At 47.5% G+C, this 17,491-nt stretch overlaps 1 protein-coding gene across 1 annotated transcript; it reads right to left on the bottom strand.

Annotated features, from left to right (window-relative positions):
* Positions 1 to 826: 826 nt before the first annotated feature.
* LOC144734011 (steroid 21-hydroxylase-like) lies at positions 827 to 11,875 on the bottom strand. The gene is made up of 11 exons (XM_078616049.1): positions 11,407 to 11,875; positions 10,048 to 10,137; positions 8,924 to 9,078; positions 7,325 to 7,420; positions 6,561 to 6,671; positions 4,870 to 4,956; positions 4,021 to 4,350; positions 3,609 to 3,778; positions 2,571 to 2,674; positions 1,825 to 2,060; positions 827 to 1,410 (listed from the first exon to the last, which is right to left on the bottom strand). Exons 1-11 carry the CDS (start codon positions 11,651 to 11,653, stop codon positions 1,384 to 1,386), a joined length of 1,653 nt encoding a protein of 550 aa, XP_078472175.1. The 5' UTR covers positions 11,654 to 11,875; the 3' UTR covers positions 827 to 1,383.
* Between the last annotated feature and the right edge of the window lie 5,616 nt (positions 11,876 to 17,491).

The raw sequence follows: 17,491 nt of genomic DNA, 5'->3' as shown, positions 1-17,491 counted from the left end.
ATTATAATTAACTTTTTTTAAACGCAACAAAACTACTTGTAAAAATTTTTTTTATTAGAAAAATAATTTCTCATCTCCAGCTGCTTGATGGGGCGATGCCCCAACGTCCCTTAGTGTACGAACCGCGCATTTGATCAGTCTTGTATCTGAACGACGGCGCCGCCGCTGATGACTGCTGTGTAGTAAACGCTGCCCCCTCGCGGACGCACGCGGGCACAAGAACAACCGCCACTTCAATCATTCTCTTGTGCCGCATGGCAGCAGCAGCAACAGCGGCGAAAATTGGTCAGGAGATTAAATAGCAACGTCGAAAGTCTGCTGCTCGCCACGACGAGATGGCTTCAGCAAAGAGAGAGATAGATATCGTGTCGTTTTGCTGTTCCTCCTCCAATAAAGCCACGCAGAAAACATTGGTTTGCGATAAAATAATGACATTTGTAACGCGCCAGATTTTGCAGACAAGTCAAACACTCAGAGGAGCGGAGCCAAGCTCAGAGCTCCTCGAACGCCTGACCCAAACAAGATAGATAGAGGCCTTGAGATGTTTCTTAAAGGTCAAGAGTGCGTTCGATGTTGCAGATGTGCAAAGGGATGGAGAGTTCCACACCGAGGAGACGACAGCAGAGAACCGTCGATCATGGGGACCGTCGGCTCCATTTAACGTGGCCCGATAACAGAAACACGTTTAAGAGGATAAGTTTCAGGCAATGACTCTTCAGCAGAGCAAAGGAGAAGTCATAAACATCGGCTGATTTATATTTGGAGATCTCGCTCTACGTTTGTGTTGCTGTGCAAAAACTGATTATTTCAATTCAATACACGGGTATTTTTTTTTGCGTAACAATATTTTAATTGATTCATTGATACACGTATGACATGCCGACTGTGTTTACATATATGTTTAATTAAATAATAAAATAACGGCATCGACCGGAAAATCCCTTGAGATGGAACGTGTTGCTGGCCAGGGCATCCAGGGCGTTAATCGACACACACGCGGCAAACACACAGAAGGCACGTGTGCTAACACGCGTGTATTTGTATCCCGGTGCACGTCTTGAGTATGTGTGCGTACGTGCGTTCTCATCTCCAGCCCTCTTCTCTCCCCCCCTCCGCCCCCCCCCCCCCCGGCTTGTGTGGCATTCAGAAACACGAGGCTTGCTCACGCTCGCGCTAACCCGGGCCGCCGTGCCAGGGGCTAAGAAGCCGGCTCTCCAGAAATCACCGTCACCCAGCGGCTCCCATCACCCGGCGGCCTCCATCACCCAGCGGCCTCCATCACCCAGTGGCCTCCATCACCCAGCGGCCCCCATCACCCAGCGGCCCCCATCACCCAGCGGCCCCCATCACCCAGCGGGGGAGCCGGGATCAAGCGGGATACATTTATGGAGGCGTCTGGGACCGGAGAACCTGAGCGGACGAGCAAGAACACAGAAATGCAGGAGCTTTACGGATGAAAATATTTAAAATCTTGCTGACTTATAATCGGCTGATATGTATGGGTTTCAGGTGGGTTCTTGAGAGAATTCCCTGACTGACTGACTGGTTTCTCGTGGGGTCTCTAGGCACCAGGCTGACAGACCAGCCTTGTCGGAATGGGGTGTTTTGAATTGCAACTTTCCAATCGTGAGTTTTGAGCACCCAGTACCACACCCCCCCCCACCCCCCGGACCATCTCATCACCGTAACCCTAGGAAAGTGTGATTCTTGACTCTGCATGAATGGAGTCTCAATCTTTTCATAGGGGACCTGCCCTGCGAGCCCTAAACAGCAGCATGAGGGCAGCCACGTGGGGGGAGTGAGGACGATGAGAGCGGAGCGCACCCTGGGAGAGATGTAGACCTGGAAGGGCTTGAGCTTCAGGACGATGGCCAGCTGCCCGGACAAGTCGGGCGGGCGACCCGCAGGCTGCAAACGCAGCCGGCGCAGCACGTGGCCCAGGAAGAGGAAAATCTCAGCCTTGGCCAGACTCTCGCCCAGGCACACGCGCTTGCCCGCGCCGAACGGCAGCAGCAGCGACGCGGGGTTACGCCTCTCCAGAGGCTCGCCCAGGAAGCGCTCTGGACGATGGACAACATTGGGGGGGGGGGGCATCGTCACGACCGTCATTGCCACGGCCAGCGTTGTCAGTGTCGTCGTCGACATGAGCTGCGTTTGGCATCATTGTCACAGCCACCGTCGTGACCACTGGTGGAGGTGTTGTCTGGTCGTCATCACAATTCTCACAAGCAGCACTACGTGCTTAGGCTTGGGGGTGGTGGCCACGTGTCTTGTAATCCAGCAATGTGGAGGCGAGGGTTGATAATTTGCACTTGTTTGTGAAGCTCACAAAGGTTCTTGGGCTGTGAACAAGTTGATGGTACACCAATGGATTCTCGAATCTTGAGTGGAGCTCTGAGATGTTTTGCTTTCGTACGCATTGTGTTTCTCTTTCTGCATACAGTACCCACGCTCATTAATGGAACTGGGAAAACATCCCAATGCAGGAGCATTGTGGGAAAGTCTGTAGGCTAAAGTTGAAACTCTCTATCGCCTGCCTTGTGCGCTGTGTTTGATGCGTCCTCTCTCACCTGGCTGGAAGACTGAGGGATTGTCCCAGTAAGCGTGGTCTCGATGAGCCGCCCACAGATTTGCGATGACCGTCGACCCTTTGCAGATGAAGAACCCTCCGACGCTGCACCAGGGCAAAGCAATGAACACCGTTGAATTTCGTTTATGTAATAACATAACCATGTTATTTTTTAATATAACTCTACGTTTTCCACCTGGGCTTCTGTTTCAGAAGGATGCTCATTGACGCAAAGACATCAAACAAAAACTGAAAAGTGCGCCAAGAAGCGCGGAAGAGATGCAAGGCTGTGAAATGAATGAGCTCACTGCGCATTTTGCGCAGGAAATCACTGTGACTTGACTTTAAAAATAGAAAATATTTTTTAAGTACGCTTATAACGCAGTCAAGATTGTAGTCAAGTTAATTTTGTGGGTGGAAAAATTCAGTGTCAATCGAGCATGTGAACGTGGTTCTGGGGCGGTGGTCATCATTAACATGACAGCTTAAAGGTCCATAATAAAGGTTTTTGGGTTAGATCGCGTAAGTATCAATGTGTCGTAACCCTCCACCACCCGACACAGCCAGTAAGGTGTCACGTAAACAAAACGCGCCAATTAGTTACGAAGGTGGTGGAAAAGCCATGATACTCTCAGAAATTTGAGAAATATGTCGCCAGCGATTGCCACTGGCAATGCATTAATTATTACCAACTAAGTATGGCAACTTGGTATGACAATGGCGCAAAGTGGTGGAGTTCTGTCCAGGCAGGGAGAATGAAGTTTGTCAAATAGCACTGTAGTGTGTGTTGATGAATGACAATTGGTCTACAAAGCACACGACCCAGGGTGGTCACGTAACCTCTGCCCGTGATCTAAAGTTGCCACCCCAGTTGCCTTTCCAGGGGGCAGCTGCAATCGGCAGAAGACGGCCACTTCCTGCCTGCGATGATTGCATTGAAATCTCCATCGCGTACCGTGGCCTTAAGCACCATTCTGTGCCATTCACAGCCACCGGTGGATGGATGAAACGAGTCGGACGCGTGGAGGAAGGAACTCACCTGGAGTCCCGCAGGGCACGGTGTGGAATCGCGAGCGGGGCCACGGGGCACAGACGCAGAATCTCCTTGATCGTCGCGTCGAGGTACAGCAGCTTGTCGCGGTCCGCCAGGCTCGGGCCCAAACCCGGTTGCAGCTTCTGCTCCATCTCCTCGTAGATCTGGTCTTGGACCTTGCGTGCGTGCGCATAAAATACATATCTACATGTGTGCTGTTGGTCACAAGCTGGTGGTGGATTGCTATGGTGGGGACTGAATCGGTTTCTTTTGTAGGACAAAACCACTGTTGGAATAGCACAGCCTCGTAAATTGCTCACTTTACTGACCACAGGTGAGCGATGACGGTGAGAATGTACGAGAATACTTGGCAGCGAGCGACACATGTGCACGTGCCCATCTGCCGTAACAACCGCACCTCTGGATGGAGCACGAGGTAGGCCAGAGCCCATTCTATGAGCGTCGCCGTGGTCTCGACGCCAGCAATGAACGTGTCCATGATGGAGAGGTGAACCCGCTCCTCCGTGAGGCTGCCCCCTCGTGCCTCTGACTCGTCCTCATTTCCCGAGTGCCGCCCCTCCTCCGGTGGTTGCGGCTGATCGTTTGACCTCCTTCTCAGCACCTCTGCGGAGTCGTCCGAGGCGCGCCCGTTCCTTCCATTTTGTGGCTTGGACTCTTCGGATAATTTGGACGTGAACTTGAGGAGGAAGTCGGTCATGTCACTGGACGGTGACGAGCTTGGCTTTGCCTATGAGAGTGACACACGAGGATAGGATCCAGTTCACAGCTCACATGTAATCCAGCCCCGCTGCCAAGCCTCATCGGCAGTTCTAGTCCAGGCTCAGGGCATATCTCTTCAATGCTGCCTACAGCCGATCAGGTCCAACCCGAGGGAGCTGGTGATCAGGATGGTGACTTTGGTGTAAAGCTGCGAGGTCGCCTAAAATACACAACAGGCTGGTGAATGAAGCCATTTCCACCAAGACCCATTGCACCATCATAGTAAGCAGGTGGTACCCTGGCTCCTGAGATGCAGTGGCCATAGAGCCAGGCCTAGGCCTCTCATGAAAGCTGAGCCTCTGACAAGGGGCAAGGGGATGGATTCAAACTTCTCTGCACCGTGACAATGTGGGAATTCCTCTGGGTAGCACTGTGGTGTGCTCGCATCCAACCCGAAACGTAAGGGATGGTGGTTTTTGTTTTACTCGTTTTGGATCTGAAGGGGAAAATGAGTGGGGGGCAGTCATTGAAATGAGATTGCGGGTACCTTGTGCAGAAGTATCTGCCTCCACACGACCTCGTCCCTTTTGCGCACAGCCGCCATGAGGTCGCGCCAGGCCGGGTTTGGAAATAACTGACGGAGCAGTGGGGGGGGGGGGGCAAATCCAGAATATTTCACGTATGTTAATATGAGCAGTAAGATATGAACATTACACTATGCAAGTCATTGCATTACACTGGTTGTTTTTTTCTATTTCCAGCAATGGACCAAACATAACATTCACTAACTGTGAGAAATAGCATCGCAAATGGAATTACCTCTCCAGGTCAACACAATGAGCATAAAGAGTTCGTTTCGGAGCAATGACGATTGTTCTGTTTTTAAAATCCAGACCAGAACAGTGACCCAACACAGCACCAAGTTCCTGGGTGTGCACATCTCTGAAGACCTGTCGTGGAGTCACAACACTGCATCACTGGCCAAAAAAGCCCAACAGCGCCTGTACTTTCTCCGCAAACTGAGAAGAGCAGGAGCCCCGCCCCCCATCATGCACACCTTCTACAGAGGCACCGTTGAGAGCATCTTGACGAGCTGCATCACCGTGTGGTACGGCACCTGCACCGTGTCCTGCCGCAAGACTCTGCAGCGCATAGTGAGAGCAGCTGAAAGGATCATTGGTGTCTCTCTCCCACCTCTTCTGGACATTTATAACACCCGCATCACCAGCAAAGCAATCAAGATTGCAGGTGATCCCACCCATCTCACAGCCTCTTCAGCCTGCTGCCGTCAGGGAGGAGATTGCGGAGTCTTTGGGCCAAGACCAGCAGGCTCAAAGACAGTTTCTTTCACCAGGCTGTCAGGAGACTCAACTCCCTCCCTGCTCTACCATCACTCCCCCCCTCTGCCCACCCTCCCCCCTTTGCCCCCTGACCCCAACCCCCACACACACATTCACTCGTACATCCTGATCTCTGGACTGCACATTGCACTACATCGCACTACCACACCGGTTTAAATATCTTATTTCTTTAAATATTTTATTTAAATAATATTTTACATTTTATAATTCATGACTGTTGTTTATTTTAAGTCTATTACATTTTTGATTATTTATCTAGTGTTGATCGCCGATTGTTTATTGTTTATTTATGTCTGTTAATTGTGATTCATTTTTTAATTGCTTGGTTGCACCGTGGGACTAAGAGAGAGGACTGTAATTTCATCTGTGTTGTATGTCATGCATGTAACACACTTGACAATAAAGTGACTTTTGACTTGACTTTGACTTTCCCACATTAGCCAGAACATATTTCTCGCAATTTCGCCTTCTTAATACCAAGCACCTAATTAATGTCCTGGATAATGATAAAGATTTGCTGGGTAAAGACCAGATAGTCACGTGTTTGCTATTTCGACAATTTTTATCACCAAAATTTAATGGAATGTGCCATCTGCCAACACATGATTCTGCCCCCATTGCCAAAAACTACCAAACGGTAGCAATGTTGTATGTACATATGTTGAACTTCTGTCGCACCGTGCAGAGCCATCCGTGCTAATCGGAGGTACGGGGGGAAATGTTCACACGACCCTGGTGTTGAAATTTGTACAAACGGTGCCAAACCTGCCGAGCACCGTGTTGCCATTTGCCCAGTTGGCAATTGACCTCGCGTTTCTACGTTTTGCCCGCATTGCCACCTCAAGCCACCCCGCGCCACCCATTGCCCCGCTCGTACCCGCAACACTGGGAAGCAGTCCAGGGCACGTATGGCGGGTGAACCCCACAGTCGAACGAGGCTGTCGAGGCAGCAGTGAATGTCCAGGAACTCCGTGTCGTGCTTGTCGTACTGTGGAGGGATGGCGACATGATCAGACCCAACAGCATGGAATGCGTGTGCACTTTGTGGTGTGTGTGCAGTCGTCAGCACAGTGGTTAGCGCTCTGCTCTAGATGATACAGAAAAGGTGGGTTTTTGATGGGCTACATCGGGGTTTTTTAACTGCTGGCCCATGGGCCAGATTTGCCACAATGGAACGGCCTACTGAATTGTGGCCCTCCGATAGGTCAGCGAAGTTGACAGTCCAGGGGTCGACTTCATGAATGTTGCTTCTTGCAGAATGAAGAAAGGATGGATGGAAGCGAAGGTGAGGTGTGGTGGTAGCAACAGTATGGGCTGTGATGAGTTCTTGACACATCATTGTGAGTTGGTGTCTGACCCGAGCCTGGGCAACCCTCAAGACTGACTCCTTCCAAACGGAGTAACATGTGTGATGCATGGATACCAATTCTGGAGAGATAAACGTAGCTGAGAATGCATAGTTCTGGCCACAGCATCCCATCATGTGCCGTACTAACGTTAATTTACGCTCGTTTACATCAACTACCTCAAACGATCCATGAGCTAATTGGGAATCTGTTTTCTCCAACATGTTTTGGAAGAGACATGGTATGTTTGTACGTATATTGAACTAACATACAATTGATGTGAAGGTAACGGCACCTTAGTTCCGAAGGCGACGGAGCAGATAACGTTGCAGACTCGCATCGAGATGTCAGTGTGGATGTCCGTCGGTCGTCCAATGTACTGGGTCAGGTCCTGAATCCGCACAACGCAAGGATCAACATTGGGCACTGCCTCTCTCAACAAAGCAACGCAAGCAGCCGTCCTCAGGTGAAGAACGCTGTCTTTCCGACAGCCCTGTTCTTCACCTGAGGACGGCTGCTTGCGTTGTGGCCGAAACGTCGTGAGAATTTTATTTTATTATGTTTTATTTGTATTATTTTATTATTTCCCTTCTCCGTGACTTTACCGAAAGAACCAAGAAGATAATCCACTTTGTTGCGCTTTCATCTGTGGCAGCCAGGTGCGCTTCTGAAAAATAGCTACATAACTCAGTGGGGCCTTATCTGGTAAAATATAAATAGGTTTGTTTTGTCTTAATCACCCAGCCCGTGCTGCACATGAGCCGATGCTCGTCGCTCCATCTCCATAGTAGAGGTCGTCTCTGGAGCGTTCAACTCCACTGGCTACCATTCCGTTGTCGTTCTCGCACATGGCCCGCCGTCCCGAGCAACGATGCGTCCTGCCCAAGTCCACTTGTGGCAGTAAATACGATGTCTTTATTAACCTGCATGTGTTATCTAATTCACGTGTCCCTCTCTTTGCCTCTCAATGCAATCCCAAGCACTCTCCCTGTTTATTTTCCGCACATTTGTGGTTTCCTGGTCGAGTTGGGCTGCGTACTGAGTATTTCTTACCTCAAGATTTTGCCACGCACTGCTGTTAACAACCTCCAGGAGCTGAGTAACATTGCCTCGTGTTCGCACTATGCTGTTTGCCTTGCAGTCTTCTGACTTCCATTAAAATGATGGTCGTGCTATTCGGCTGTGGTGAACCTAGGCACGATACCCTTATCCGTAGCGATTTTTGTTCCATCTTCATGATTTCCCAAACGTCGCTCCGAGCAAAATGGCTCATTGTGAACTCAATTATAAGTCCAGTGTATGGGCCATTTCACCACGGCAGTAACCTATTATAACCAACACCTATTAATTATATATCCCCCGTATAGTCGATTCAGGCTGATGGGCTCAAGTGCCATTAGTGAGCAATTATAAAGGACCTTGTAACGAGGTGTTTTGCCTATTTCTTTTTTCACTTAAATTCTCCTCAACGACACCCGTAACTATTTTGTTGTTACGCGTGACCCAGCTTTTGCACGGAATATTTTGTCACTTAAATTCTCCCCAACGACACTCGCGACTATTTTGTGTTACGCATGACCCAGCTTTTGCACGGAATATTTTGTCACTTAAATTCTCCTCAGTGCCACTTGTGACTACTTTGTGTTACGCATGACCCAGCTTTTGCGTGGAATATTTTCTCACTTAAATTCCCCCCAACGACACTCGAGACTATTTTGTGTTATGCGTGACCCAGCTTTTGCACAGAACTCTTTCCCCACATCCGACAGAGTCCCCTTTGCCATTCAGCATGTCTGGTAGTTCACCGGCGTTGTTTCAAGCGAGCACGATGAGCGCGTCGCGTGCGGGTGCGAGCGAGCGAGCGTGCCGGGCAACTTAGCCATCGCTCTCTCACCTCCACCAATCTCCGCGCTTCGCCCTGCACAATCTCCTCCGTGCGCGCCGTCCCCACGCAGTGAAGGGCGCTGAGCGCGGCACGCCGCTGCCTCCTCCACACGGCCGAGTAGTCGCCCAGCGCGATGTCCTTGCCGCCACCGGTGATCTTGCCGCCTGCGTGCAGAGCAGAGGTCGCAAACGGGTTTTGATTCCGTACTCGTACCCGGCTGCACCAGGGTGGCAAACGGGTACCCGTACCCGGCCGTACCCGTACCCGGCAGCTACATTGTGATTAAATTTAGTTGTTTTCACTTTTTTTTTTCACTTACGTGACTTTACCGAAAGAACCAAAGAGTATGGATCCTTGCAGTCACGAAAACTTCAAATCTAGAACAGTCACATTGTAATATTATTGTTATTATTTGTTCATGTTATTCACGTTTACTGTTTGTTTATCTTGTAAACTCTTCGCCGACTCTCAAGACTCTTTGTCAAGAGGTTCCTGAACAAGGGATGAGTACCCGATTGCGACCTCTGGGATGAAGCCATGTTGCAGGCGCGGGTGGGTTGATTCTAGGAACTTGAATTGTGAGAAGAGACAAGACGTTGGGAAATGAGTGACAGTTACTCACCAGTGACTCACGGCCTATCCGTACCCAGCCGCACCAGGGTCGCAAACGGGTACCCGTACCCGGCCGGGTACGGGTACCCGGCCGGGTACGGGTAGCGGGGTATTGGGTAGGTTACAGGTATCGGGTACCCGGTTGCGACCTCTGATGCAGAGGCTCGCGCGCTCGGTCTCCGTGCTCTGTGGTCGTTGGCAGTTGTTTCGTGTTCGTTTTGGGTTTTATTTATCAAAAGGCGACCGGTGGTCTCAATCGCAAGAGTGGGCTGGGTGGAGGGGGGGGGTCCCCAAATTTATAAAAGTAGTAAAAACAAGTGCCAACAATGAAGCAAATAGAATTCCGAGCAACAATAACTACTCGATAAAACTCCAAAAAATAAGCAGACAAATTAGAGTAAAACAAGCATGTTAGAGAAAAATATGATTGAAAACAGTCGACGAACATCAGCAGCATTGAATAAAATAAATGTCCCATAGCAAAGATTGTCTCCAAAAATCCCTTTTGTGTTGAACCTCACCGGCGTAGGTCTGTGGCCTTCCAGCGAAGTCAGCTGATTTCTTAATGAGCATCTCCTTGATGGACTCGACGTTGTTCAACACAACGATGTCTTGGGAGGGGGGGGCGAGGGAGGGAGGTTAAATTGCTGCATCATCTTAATGTGCATGCTCTGGCTTGCAGGACAACACCCATCGAATGTGATGAGACCCCCATACTCACAAACATAGGTCATAAATAGATTATTATTCCAGCAACGAATTGACAACAGTCACATTCTCTTTGGTTCTTTCGGTAAAGTCACGTAGGTGGAAATAATAGTAAAATAAAATAAATAAAAAGTTAAAACAATAAAATTGTGATTTAATTTAGTTGTTTTAACTTTTCTTTTTTAAATAAAAAAGTGAAAACAGCTAAATTGTGATTCAATTTAGTTGTTTTCACTTTTTTTATTATTATTTTCACCTATGTGACTTTACCGAAAGAACCAAAGAGTATGGATTCTTGCAGTCACGAAAACTTTGGCGCTCACGCGGAAAAAAATCCCACACTCGGCACAGGATTTAAATACCCATTTATACTGGTAGGAACGAAGTGAACCAGCCTACAATAGATTCTATCGACCGTCCGTCCGTGTAGCAACATCGCCCCCTACTGCAAACACTTGGCAGGACCCTACAAAAACCTTTAGACTCAGTGACGCTTTCCTGGCTAAACAAGTGTAACATTCCCTTTTAATTCCCTGAGAAAGCTTTTAATTAAAACATTTAAATTTAAAATTAACTCACAGCGGCCTAAAGCCTACAGCTAGGCCTAAAGCCTAGAACTAGGCCTCAAACACTCCCTTCGTATCGTACCCCCGCGTGTGAAAGGGAGTTAATGTTTAACAATGTTACATTCCCTGATGATTTAAAATAGAAACATTTACATTTCAAGCTTTTACATTAATAATTAAAACATTTAAATTATACATTAATAATCAAAACATTTAAATTAAAAATTAACTCACAGCGGCCTAAAGCCTACAGCTAGACCTAAAGCCTAGAACTAGGCCTCAAACTCTCCCTTCGTATCGTACCCCCGCGTGTGTGAAAGGGAGTTAATGTTTAACAATGTTACATTCCCTGATGATTTAAAATATAAACATTTACATTTAAAGCTTTTACATTAATAATTAAAACATTTAAATTATACATTAATAATCAAAACATTTAAATTAAAAATTAACTCAGCGGCCTAAAGCCTACAGCTAGGCCTAAAGCCTAGAACTAGGCCTCAAACGCTCCCTTCGTATCGTATTTGTTCGTTCCTACCAGCCCACCCCGCAGGGACCTGTTCTGCTGGCTCCAACCCCCCACCTCTACCTTGGCTCCGCTCGTACCTTCTCCGCCGACACGCAGGCAGTACACAGGACCGTACGTGCGCGCCAGCTGTGTCAGGTGAATATGCAGGTCCGTCCTGGCCATGTGCGCAACGTTGCCCAAGAAGGGCAATCCCGGAGGTCGTGGAGGAGAGGGCCATTCGGTCGCTCTGGGCTGGACGTACTGGAACACCCCCCATCTCCTCGCCAGCAACAGCAGAGACAGAAGCACAGTGATGGCTGCCCACAGGGCCAGCGGCACCAGCATGGGGGCGGCTCTCGATCGCTCTTCTCGAGGCGGCGATGTCCCAACTCGCTCTTGGCGACGTTGGCGAGCGTCAACGGCCGTTGCTTTGTTGCGCTGTGACTCGCCTCCCACCAAATGCCCAATGTGCAATGTCCACCTCTGGGTGGCAAACAGGAGCTGAGCGCTTGTGACGTTGACTCTTTTTCTCCACAGCACTGTGTTAGTATTCCGACCGTGCGTTGCAAAATCGCACTCGTCTCAAATAAAAACATTGGCTCCGCGAGAGTGCGTTTATATTGCTTTCTGACATTCCAAAAAAAGTACACCCACGCTATTTTGTTTTCTTCATTTTGTTATCAATGCTCTGTCCGTGAAACGGGAACATTGCTCAGGGGAACGTTCTTCTATCTGCGTTCTCACTTGTTCCTTAAATTAAATTGTTATTTCTCCCTGCTGCAACTTAGCTGCATTTTGCAGCCAATTTTCCAGGAATCGACGAGTCGGAAGAGATATGATAGCACATGCTATTCTAAAACAAACTTGGCATTGTGGAAACTTTTAGTGTACCCTTTTGAAATAGTTTACGTGCAGTCCCAGCAGTGATAACATGTCAGAACTTCCATGCAGCAGTAGCCTTGAGTCTATTTTAAAGTGAAAAAAAAAACGTTGAAAGAGGAGAAAACAAAAACAAATATAATTTACATACGTGATGGATGTTGAAAAATACTCCCAAATGAAAAACAATCACGAACGCCATAGCCATACATGTGCTTGGCGTGGCTGGGAGTCGTGTGACTTGGCGTGCACACTAAGGATGTAAACAATTGGGAAGATTAAGATGAAGAAGACACTCCATTCTTCTCATCCCTTGCAATAAAATAATTCCTCACACCTTTTCACTCGACCTGGTTGTGTGCTGGGATAAAGCCACTCTCTGGTGTGACATTTTGACAAAGCACTCAGCTCAGACAAAATCGCGCCTTGTTTGAGTTGATATTGATGCTCGCTGCACCCCGGACATTGTGTACACAGGTGAGAGACACGGAAGGGAGTCTTGACAAAAAGATTTCCCGGCAAATCTTGCCCAAGCGCCGGCCTCAAATTAGCACGCTTGGCTATGTACTGTGCGTAAGAAGTTCAACATATACGTGCGTACGACCTGGAGGCTGTGGCAGTAACACACACGTAGGAGATGTATGACCCGGTCACTATGACGCTTTGTTTACCGTGACAGACAACTCTAAATGGTTCTGAGATTTTTTTTCTTCAAAATTTTAAAGGAGTTAATTTAATGCCACCTATTATGATAACTGATCAAACATCCCAATGTTGAGCACAAACTCAGTATGCTTGGTCACGGAGCATTATGGGTAAAAGCAAATACATATTCTGATTCTGAAATACAGTATTAGCAGAATTCCATTGTCCATTGTGTCACTCCATTTTAAACAAAAATCTGCTTCATGCCAATGTCCTATTGGCTTTTTAGACCAATATCCAGCAGCATTCGTTTACGCAAGCAACCCCAGCACTGGTTTCAACCTTTGGGTCTCCTCAACATAATGAGGTTAATTAAATCAATGCTGATAGATTTCAGATAAGATGAGAAGATCAGATGTTATTATTTGCAAGCGCTCTCCAGAAAAGGTCATATCATTACATTCAGTGTTTTACTTAATTTGGCGAGTTGTGAGAATTATTAACTGTGTTGGTTTGACTTCCGCGCGATGATCATGTATCTTCCTCGCTCTCTCTCTCCAGCGGGGGTCTGCGTGATAGTACACCCCAAGTGTCTGGATGAACAAGGTAACGTCAAAGAACGGCAACGCACATTTCGTGAGAATCTTTCTTTTACGGAGATGGTCGCTACCACGGGGTGATGTCAGGGCTGCTCCCTTATCCTGCTTTTACCCGAATAGTCCGGGAATTAGCATCTGTTTGGGTGGCAGGATTTTTTTTTTTTACAATTTTGAGATCTGGTGGTATTGTGTCGAACTGCATGATGGTATACTGTACAGTTGTTCTGGAGCTAGGCTGAGAGGTACGTCTGGGATTGGTCCATACGAAAGGTTCCAAATGGGACACTTTTATTCACGACATAACTCAATTCTAAGAAAGCAATTGATGGGAGTGAGAAAATCAAAACGAGCCCCAAGTGTGTGGCGGGCCCAAATCCCAGGACAAATAACCCGGGCACAGTCCAATGCTTTGCGTCCGTGCGAAATCAAGAGGCGCACTGGATCCGCGAGTCTCGTACGTTTTTATTGTAACGCAATGTGCACGTCACACACTGTCACGTCTACAGGCGAACACGCACAATCGCACAAGCTCACACAACGGCGGCTTGCAGAGCCAGGCAGCGCGCGCACGCACGCCCTCCCTGCCCGGGTGGATGCACATCGACTATAGGAGACACACGAGGTTATAACGAGGAATCCACTCACACACTACGCAACAGAAAAATATATATACCGTGTATGTGTGAGATATATATATGTGTGTACGTGTACTGTTTATCCATATCTCGGCGTACTGCACAGGGCAAGCATGCTTTGTTTACGCCTAAAAACAATGAATCACTTTGCTTCACCGTCCAGATGTGCAATGTCCAGTACACCCGAGTCAATTACTAACACGGAGACAGATTGATTTATTCCTTGATATATGGTTGCTGGCCGCACTGATATCAATATGCTTTTGAAAGTTTAAAAGACATCCCTCCCGTTCCGAACGCGTAACTTTTGCAGGTCCTACCACGCAAATCTCACTACTCGGTCACATTTATGATGACGAGAGAAGCAGCGAGGTGACCGACGGACGATGGCAATGGACACGGTCGTAATTGTGATGACCACAGGCCACTCATGCACTGGAAACAGAGACGACGATGATGGTTATGATGTTAAAATGTGTTACTGAACAGCGGCGATCAGATCCGTGACAATCAATCAAATTGCAACTGCTTGCTAAACCAGAGCATGAAGTAAGTGACGGGTGGTGCTAATAAATGACGATGACGACACACATGAAAGTTCCGCTACAAAGTGCATACAGCAACGTAAGTTAAGGCAAGCGTCAGAAAATGTGTCGTGGAAAAAAAAATGCATAAGGTCGAACAGTGCAAAACAATACAAACAACATTTCATTGAGACCTCACCCGAAAGTCTGCACCAGGTAGTAACATCAACTTCTGTAAATTCTAGGAAGATTCCCTTCAATTGCAGTCTATGTTGAACCAACTCGCAAGTGTCTGTAACCGTGGGCTTGCACACAGTACGATATACGAATGCGAGCATGCATGCGTAACACGGAAACTCAAAGCGTTCTCACTTTGGTAAATCAACAACACTTAAAAAAGAAACAGGCCCTTTCTCATTGCCTGTCTGCGGATTATAACGACGCTTTAGAACAAAGACAGATCAACACAGGAGGTAAGCTCATCTGATTGGCAGATTTTGGTTCTTTTTTCTAATTCTTGGACTCAAACCTCAACACATGTCCAAAAATAGCAACTGATCATTAACAAAAAACTATAGCGCCCGATGATAATTTATGTTGACAAGGTATATTATTGAACTGACAACTTTGCATAATTATCTGACACAAATGTTCGCATTTTTTTAAAAGACATTTTAATCTAAGTGCTCCCATCGACCTAAATGTAATTTTATAATTACTCGCATTTAACACCTACGAGCCTTGCTAATCAGATGCCTTACAAATCACGCGAGCTGCATGTCGATGCAGAATGTGGCACAAATCCAAGCACGCTGAGCGATAGAGAGAGAGAGAGAAAGAGGCGACGTCCTCCAGTTAATTCCGTGGCCGGTCGCTCCGCCATTCCCGTGCCAACGGGAGCGAAGATTTTAAAAGCGAATCCGCGACTGTTCAGCGTTGTCCTCTGGACTCACCCCCCTCCCCACACACACCCTCGTTCACATGCAGCCACCGGCTTGGGACGAGTCCCCCTCCTGTCGTCAGAGTCTGACTCTCGGTCAGGAGATCACCGTCGGGGTACGGGATGCGAGCGAGGGCTTATTTATTGGACACTTAACTACTTACTCGGCTACAAAGACGGTAGACGTCCCGCCGACAGTTTATCATGTTTTTGCCGTTCCGATCCGTGGCAGTGCCAGTCGACAGTTATGAATAATCGCGGGTTAATTAGGAATGATCACATTAGCAGTGCTCAAGGAGGTTATAGGGGTCAACACGAACACAAACGCGGCTCTACAATGGCCACGAGGCTGACCTTTGGTCACAGCGGGCGGGGGAGGGAGAAGAGGCGTGTGGCGGGGAGGGCATGCAGTGAAATGTAGAGGGCAGTGGCTGCATTAAAGCTTTACAAAGGTGCAGTGCACAAGGGGGGATGTGTACAATGTGGGCTGCCACCGTCTCCTGTTCACTGTGTTCAAGAAGAGAGATCACTGAACCGTCTGGTGTGGAAAAGTCAGGTCAAGTGTGTAAGTCGAGTGTGTAAGTCAGGTCAAGTGTGTAAGTCATATCACGTAAGACAAATCAGTTTCCCTGCTCAAATGAGCAATGGGATGGCACTCGTTTCTTTTGGCGGCTCTGCGTCAATGGTAAACAAAATTTCACTTTTCCACGTCAAAGGGCAGTCCCTCCAAAGGATTAACCACTGTTGAGTTCCCTAAAGAAATTGGTGATAATTTTGATCAACCCTGGAGAGGGGGTGAGAGAATGAGCTGGCCACCAAAAACTGGCATTTGGGCTCTCGCAACGCTGTCCCTTAGCGAGGAGTCCAGGACACTAACCACGCGTCTCTGTGCTGTACAATACGTAGGGACTCCTCTACTTACGAACATTCGACTCATGAACTTTCAGAGATACGAACGAGATACGAACAAACCTGTCTGTATGTCCAGTTGCTTGTTCGGACCGAGAGTCGTAAGTTCAACCGCCGTGCAATAGATGGCGGTGGTGGTATCTACATCTGTGGAACATGAAGAACCAGTGGCATCTACATCTACGGGAAATTATACAACTTTTAAAGCCATTCCCTGTGTTTAGTGTACATGCCGTACATCATGTTTGGTATCGACAGAAGTTGGACATACGAACAGACCCCTGCAATCTAACTCGTTCGTAAGTAGAGGAGTCTCTGTACAAATGATTACTTGGCTAGACAATTTGAAAAGCTGATTTTAAAAGCCAGCATGTGTGAAGGGGACACCAGAATTATATAAATTATGAAAAATGTATTTCATGCAGTGTGCCCAACTGTAAATAATCATACGGCCAATCGCAGGCAGTACAGCAATGAGGTTTCTGTTCCAGCCGTGTCGAGTTTGAGTATTCGCCGCTCGTATCCGTCAGTCATCCCAGAACCAGTTCATCCTCAAAATGAGTCCTGAGACTTTCTTTATCTTACTCGGCTGTCGAGTAACATAAAGAAAATATGGTTGTGGGGGGATGCATTGAGATTTATATGTTGCTCAGGGCACAGTGACCCTAAGGTTGGCCCTTTAAAATGAGGTTTACCATTGAAAGATAAACACAGTGTTTTAACATTGAGATAAGTCTTTTTTGGACTTGATATCTTACTGCTGTCGGTGATAAGGACACATTTCTTACAAAAAACAATCTCTCTGGACAACAACAACTTCAAGGCAAACAATGTATTTCCAAAATGCAACCGCAGCACATGTAAATATAAATAACGCAATGATTAAGTTAATAAATTATACCATTTTTTTTTACGATAGAAAATATAAAGTGTGTTTAGACACTGAAGTATTGTGAAAAAGCCCGTCATCTGAAATGGTCCATTATGGTGGAACACCTGTTGCCAAGCAACAAAAATATTAAAAAAAAACTGTCACCGTAAAAGTCACCAAG

Source organism: Lampetra planeri, chromosome 49 (assembly GCF_965212315.1).
Source record: "Lampetra planeri chromosome 49, kcLamPlan1.2.h2, whole genome shotgun sequence".
NCBI classification, from domain to species: domain Eukaryota; kingdom Metazoa; phylum Chordata; class Hyperoartia; order Petromyzontiformes; family Petromyzontidae; genus Lampetra; species Lampetra planeri.
Note: the sequence above shows the minus strand (reverse complement) of the source record. Positions and strands in the feature narration are given on the sequence as shown.